This window comes from Notothenia rossii, assembly GCF_949606895.1.
Source record: "Notothenia rossii genome assembly, chromosome: 9".
Classification (NCBI taxonomy): Eukaryota; Metazoa; Chordata; class Actinopteri; order Perciformes; family Nototheniidae; genus Notothenia; species Notothenia rossii.
Genome location: NC_136907.1, coordinates 35,961,857 through 35,968,687, shown reverse-complemented (window position 1 = coordinate 35,968,687; position 6,831 = coordinate 35,961,857). Strand labels below are relative to the sequence as shown.

General features: G+C 39.0%; 1 protein-coding gene across 1 annotated transcript; it reads right to left on the bottom strand.

Annotated features, from left to right (window-relative positions):
* Positions 1 to 940: 940 nt before the first annotated feature.
* On the bottom strand, positions 941 to 6,583 carry LOC307019575 (chromodomain-helicase-DNA-binding protein 8-like). Its single transcript, XM_079650586.1, has 7 exons — positions 6,410 to 6,583; positions 5,451 to 5,715; positions 5,172 to 5,267; positions 3,157 to 3,266; positions 2,827 to 2,994; positions 2,535 to 2,689; positions 941 to 1,204 (listed from the first exon to the last, which is right to left on the bottom strand). Exons 5-7 carry the CDS (start codon positions 2,911 to 2,913, stop codon positions 1,099 to 1,101), a joined length of 348 nt encoding a protein of 115 aa, XP_079506712.1. The 5' UTR covers positions 2,914 to 2,994; positions 3,157 to 3,266; positions 5,172 to 5,267; positions 5,451 to 5,715; positions 6,410 to 6,583; the 3' UTR covers positions 941 to 1,098.
* Positions 6,584 to 6,831: the final 248 nt, after the last annotated feature.

Below are 6,831 nucleotides of genomic sequence, written 5' to 3'. Positions count from 1 at the left end.
GCGCTCTTCGAGATATCGACACGGATGACGAAGTTGTAAATACTTTGACACTGATTGAGCACCGTGTTCGTCTGGAAGATGTCCAAGAAGTTGGTTCAAGCACAGGTGCAGGACGCCCGCCTCTGGATATTCCAGCCGATATGCTCGCTACCTATGTGCTGTTCGGTCTATCAACCCGGCGGTTGGCTGCCTCTCTCAATAATTCGGAGAGGCCTTTCTCAGAGTCAGACATAGCATGTAATCTAAAACTCTAAATGTCACCCGCCAGAAATGTTCGCTTCTTCTTCTTCGGTGTAAATTGTCCATTGGCAAACCAGTTGACTTCTTCTTCTCTGGGTTTTTTGGCGGATTGCAAACAACTTTAAGGGGCATACCGCCACCTACTGTACAAGAGTGTGAATCATCATATCATTCCATCTCTTAACTCATGGACATATCTATGATCTAATCCAAAAATAAATAAATAAGAAACATAATAAATAAAACAAAACAAAACAACAATCTATGATCTTTCCTGACCTAATATTAGATAATTTGACCTACCCCAGTTTCACTAAAGGTAAACAGTGCCTTTCTTGTAGCTCTTTCTCCCTCTCCTTTTGTTCCCAAAATACCAACCACACTCCATTCCCTCTCTGCCTCTAAAACGTTATCCTTTAGTTTTTCTCTTTCAGCTTTATAGATGTTCCACATTTTCTTTAACTCCACAGTTCCTACACTTGTCACTGTTACTTTTCCCCATGACATGCAGCGTACCATTCAATGCTGTGTGATTTATTATCATTTATATCATCATTTCCTCCCTTCTGTTTCTTTCTTTATAAATATGTGTCTGCTGGCATACCAGCATGTATCTATCACCAGCTTATGTTAGTATTAAATATACAATGTATTCTGGTAACTATCAAAATAAAGACATTGTATAGTGTTCATAACGGTATTTTTATTTAATAAATTATACTTAATACAATAATATTACAAAAAAAACTTACATCTAAATAAATATATCATCTAAAATAGATGCATTTGATTTAAAATTAACAAATATAATTCAAAATGTAAACAGCAACAAAGAAATTATAAACATTATTTTTCTTGTTAATATCCATTATCTTCTCTGTTATGGATCTTCCGGTCTTTGCCAATCTGACCAGCATTTCTTGGTCCTCCACGTCTTTCTCGTACAGCCACTGCTTGAAGCAAACTGAAAATAAGAAACAACATTGTTTTAACAAATCGTATTAAATTATGATAGAACTACAAACAGAATAGCTGCAACTTTAACAAAAATAAATAACTCAGTTACCTCTAATCATTAACCCATGTTTGTATCATTGAGTTAACATACATACATACATGCTAAACTCTTATTGCACTTTTGGCAACGAGCATTTTCCACCTCAAGACCAAGCCCCCAGGAAGTGCGCCGGACTCTGAGGAAAATATTCGTTGTGTCCAAACGGCGGTACTACAATTTCCTTATCAGTCTGTGACGTCGACCGGCCCAGAAATACTTTTTCCCCTTGACTAACATTGGGAAAGAGACGTCTGTAAATCGGTGGATAATTTTTTTGAAACAAAATAAACTACCCAGTATAAACTATTGTATAGCCCTAGAATCATTAAGTCCTTAAAGTTGTAAAATGCACTAAAAGCCGAATCTAGATTTATTCTCTCTCTCCATTCTTTCTAGTGAGCCGAGAGTATGTGCTCGGGGGGGCGGGGCTTAAGGGGCGCATGCTCTGTGAGCGCACAAACGGGTTCTTCTGCTCTGACAGCCAGGCATGCTGGGTAATCTGTGACGTTTCGCTCTCTCAAAAGTTGGGCCATTTTGACTTCATGCGCCAATGAGCAGCTCTCATAGGAAAGAACGAGACCCCGCCTCCCACGCTGTATCCAGTTCTTATTATACATCCATGCTCAAGACGGGTAACATAACTACACTCGGGGCGCTTAGTTCTCTCCGCCATGTGTTTGAGTGCGCACACGTGTGTGTGTGTGTGTGTGTGTGTGTGTGTGTGTGTGTGTGTGGGGTGTGTGTGTGTGTGTGTGTGTGTGTGTGTGTGTGTGTGTGTGTGTGTGTGTGTGTGTGTGTGTGTGTGTGTGTGTGTGTGTGTGTGTTGCATGCATGTAGCAGGCTCTGTGTGTAAACTGCCCCACCCCCTCGCACACCGACAGGGGAGAGAGATCTCTCGTCTGGATTGGAAAGATCGAAAATAAATCATAGACGCACTTTGTAGTCTTTTTGCATATTAGAAACGGAGTTGGCGACAGTAAGACTGCGATATAATGTGTGTGTAGATATAATACATATGACATCTATTGTTTAAATGTCTCCAGTACCGATAAAAAGATCGATAACGTTGGACGTTAACGGTACCACGGTCTTTAATAATTCAGCCCCGGGCCCCGTTAATACTGGGGCTCGGTACCCATCCCTAGTTTTAATTATTACATCATCAATATTACATTTCAAATAACCAAGTACTTGGTATCTCACAAAGAGCAAGTGGCTAGTGCTGCTAAGAACATACCTGGTGATGGTGATGATGGTGGCTCTTCGCTGCAGGATCTGGTCGATGTCCTCCTCGCAGAAGCGATTGCCTTCGTCGTTCTCGTCCATGATGGCGGCGTAGGCTCCTTTCCTCAGCAGGTCCTCGATCTCCTTCTTGGAGAACTGCTGGACCGGCTAAAGGCGACGCAGAGAGACATTTACACAAGTGGATTTAGAAAACTCTTTTTGAAATTAAACTAAGCGTACTGCAACAGCGACTGACCCAAAAATTACTTGGCATCTAGAAATATGACAGATTTTCTTTTTCTCACCCCGTTGTTGTTGCCTTCTTTGTTCCCACTCATGCTCTGCAGGACAGCACGGTCCAGCCCGAGCTTCAGACTAGCTTTATCCAGCATTTCCCTCTCATAGTTTCTAGTGATCAGACGGTACACCTTCACCGCCTTAGATTGGCCAAAACGATGACACCGAGCTTGAGCCTGAAATAAAAAATTAAAAGAGGGGTCAAAAGAGCAACGTTTTTAAGCATTAAATGGGAAAATATACACTTAAAGAACCGAGGGAATAAACGGAAAGACTGTTGTTGTTGTAGCCCTATTGAACTATCTTTAGGAAAGACAGAGCAGATATATATATCGTACCTGCGGGTCATTTTGAGGGTTCCAGTCAGTCAAATATCACACAGGTGTCCGCAGCAGTGAGGTTCACAAGCTCTTGATCAGGTGTTTGATGTGGGCTGGCATGATCCTTTCTGCAGCGATAAATAAAGAAAACAAAGAAAACATTATTAATAATAGTAATGATGGTAACAACAATAATATTTAGGGATGCACCGAATATTCGGCCGCCGAAAATTATCGGCCGAAAATGGTTAAAAAGGCCTTTTCGGCTTTCGGCCGAAAGGGTTCTAGCACCGAAAACATATCACCGAATGTCAGGGAACAGGGTTACGTTGGTAAGCTCACGTGTTGTTGTGATGACGTAATCAAAACGCGGCGACAAGCACGCTGCGTGACCATGCTCGCGGCTGGCTCACAGCCAACATGTCTGCCGCTTGGAGATATTTAAAAATATCAGAGAGAGAGGCGCGGATTGCGATTTGTAAAACGTTTTCAGCTGACATTTCTCGAGGGGGTGTAACTGCAAAGACTTTCACCACTTCGGGATTACTCCACCACTTGAAATCTAAACACCCTGACAAATATGCGGAGTAAGATCAAATCACAAGCAATGACAGCGAGAGACTGTTCAGCGCTGCCTCTCATGTGCTTGATGAGAAGAGGAACAGACTTATGGCTGATAAAGCAGAGAAGCTAATGTTCATTAAAAAGAACCTCCCACTTTTCCTTAATAAGTAGACAAGGCTGGCTTATCATAAGTTTATCTAGTTCTACATGTCTACTCTATACCCACTTTCCTGAACAATTTTCATTGTGAGTTATAATTCACCATCTCAGGTTATCATTAGGGGGAAATGACAGCAGCACAGTGTTCAATATATTGTACTTTCGGTATCTAAATGATACAATGTTGTTTACATTGCTCATGAGGACAGACCACCTTATTTGAAGATTCTTGAAATTGTAATTTAATTTGTAATTGATTGTGGATTTTGTATCCAGTTTTCACTTTATGTATCTTTATACAATGTTTACTACTTTGCTTATGAGGACAGACAGCCTTATTTACAGATTCTTGAAATTCAATTGTAATTTCATTTGTAAATAGTTACATTCATGTGGATTTATCCAGTTTGCACATTTGTATGCATGCACTTATAGGTGCATTTGTTGTTGTTGAAGGCCTGGCTGTTACAGTCTTTATTTACACTATTTTGTTGTAGGCCTACTGGCCTAGATGTTTATGCAGTTTTAAAGCACCTTGGCTTTGTTCTGAATGCACTTTGTTGTAGTTATCCTGCAGAGAAAAGAAAATGAACTTGACTTGGAATTAATGTACTGTATGCATTCAAAAGTGCTGAATAAGTGTTTTATGGACCCATAATAGTGATTATTATTTAAGTTAAGTTTTGCCATAATCATTTATTTTTCCATAATCAGGCAGCTGAACAACATTGGTAAAAAAATGTATACATTATATATATATATTTCTATTAATCATTTTCGGCCTTTCGGCATTCGGTTTTCGGCCAACCGTTTCCTATTTTCGGTATCGGTTTCGGCCAAGAATTTCCCATTCGGTGCACCCCTAATAATATTAGTATAACTATTTATATAGCACTTATACAAAAATCGCAAAGTGATTCTCACAACAAAGATAAAGAACAAAACAATGTCAACAATAAAATAAAAATAAATTATAGGAATGTTAAGAGACAAAGAAATGATAAACATTCTGAGAGGCCGACTACAAAAAGGTAGACTCAATGGCTCTTGATGACATCAATGAGCAGTCCCAAAACATGCTGCTGTATAAAAAGAAATAGGTCCAGATTTCTTCTATTTAGTGTTGGATGATTTGTTGTATTGATTGCTGATGGATGTTATGATATGTTTTACAATTATAACTTATTGTAATTGGAATCAAAAAGTTTACAAATCGTAGTTTTAATAAAATGACTAGCAATATAGGGTTTATTCAACAGCGGTAAAGCATTAAGTTGCTAAATTAACGTACACTTAACTGTAAAAGTTACCACTATTTAGGAAAGGACCTGATCAGAAGGATTGACTAGTAAGACAGCAAAGAGGTGGAGGAGGTCTCTGTCATGTACCATTGGTAGATGTTACACCTGAAAGAAAGATAAGGAAATAAGACAACACAGGAGGACAAACATCCTCTTAAGTAAAAGACCAAATTGTGTCAAGCTTTACATCTTTCAGTCTTTATAATGCACTGTTGGAAATTACATTCCAAAGGCTAAATTCAAACTCAATACCATAAATAACTGGGTAGGCCTACCAAAGTGCTTTACCTGATAGAACACGTTCCACACGGAGCAGCAACCATCCGGCTGGGCCTTTTGCTGCATATCATCTCCTCCCTCTCCACTGTTTCCAGTAGATATCTACTGCCTCTGTCCAATACAACTGAAATGCCCCAAAACAATCATATTTAAAAAGTTAAAACAATAACTTGCTTTTGGCATTCAAATGTATTAGAATCTCACCTTTTTCCTGGATATCAGGAAGGCGTTCCCTTCAAGTCCGCAACCAGTCATAGGAGTTCAAATTCAAAGCCTGAACGATGACAAGAGCGAGACTTACATTTTACAAGATAAGTAATGCCAGAGCAGTGTGTACGACATGCAGAGAACAGATCAAATCCCCTGACAGACTCACACACTTTGGTGATGTCCTCATCTGATAATGATGTTTCATTTTTAGCAGCAAAGTAACATTACTCAAGGTATATCTTGGACCCAACTCATGTACAGTATGTTTTGCATCTTCTCAACAATGGTCTGTATAGTTGAGTAGAAACAAACTGTCCCTACAGTTTCAGGTAGATTAACAAAGAACCGTTTGCAATGAAGCACAAAACCCCTCTTTGTATTAAGCTAGCTGCCACAGAAAGTACAGCTTAATATGCTAACCTGGTAGAGTTAGCTAACGTTAGCTAACTTCATGTCCAACTAAAAACCTCCAACGTGCATTACATTGACGATTTTAAACACAACTTAACTCTTTCAACTTGTAAAATAACGTTAATTTAACATACCCTTAAATAACTACATCACGTTTTTCAGAACAACACAAACTGCAGAAAACGTTAGCTGCTAACTGTTGTTAGCTAAGACAGCTAGCTCGTAACAATAGCTTCCTAGCAAACTTAAGGTTACGTTAACATTAACTTAACGTTGTAAGAAAGCAAAACGAACCTTCGAGAAATATTTTACTCTCAGACTGGTTGTAATTGTGTAGCGTTGCTTACCAACAGAAGGACTTTTAGCTGTTTCCCAGTGGAGACTAGAGAGAGCTGTCAGAGCGGTTGCTCTCAGAAGAGCAGCATTGGGCGGACCAGAGAAGAACCAGTTAGTGCCAATGTTGTGGTGCTGTTGCTTTGGTCTGGGTCTCTGGATCTGTGAGCTAACCACGCCCCGTTCATTTGCATATAAGGAATGGAAATGTCTCATCATGAAATGTCTCATTATGAAATACAAGTCACCTGAAATAAATAAATGCGTCATTATGAAATACAAGTCATCTGAAATAAATAAATATGTCATTATGAAATACGATTCTCTTGAAATAAATAAACGTGTCATTATGAAATACAAGTCTCTTGAAATAAATAAATGTGTCATTATGAAATAAAAGTCTCTTGAAATAAATGTCTCATTATGAAATAAAAGT

Coding starts and splice junctions, on each gene's coding strand:
- LOC307019575 (XM_079650586.1), bottom strand. CDS start 2,913: ATGCTGGATAAAGCTAGTCTGAAGCTCGGGCTGGACCGTGCTGTCCTG. Junction 2,690..2,826: donor AAGAAGGCAACAACAACGGG/GTGAGAAAAAGA, acceptor CGTCGCCTTTAG/CCGGTCCAGCAGTTCTCCAA. Junction 1,205..2,534: donor ACCATCATCACCATCACCAG/GTATGTTCTTAG, acceptor TCTTATTTTCAG/TTTGCTTCAAGCAGTGGCTG.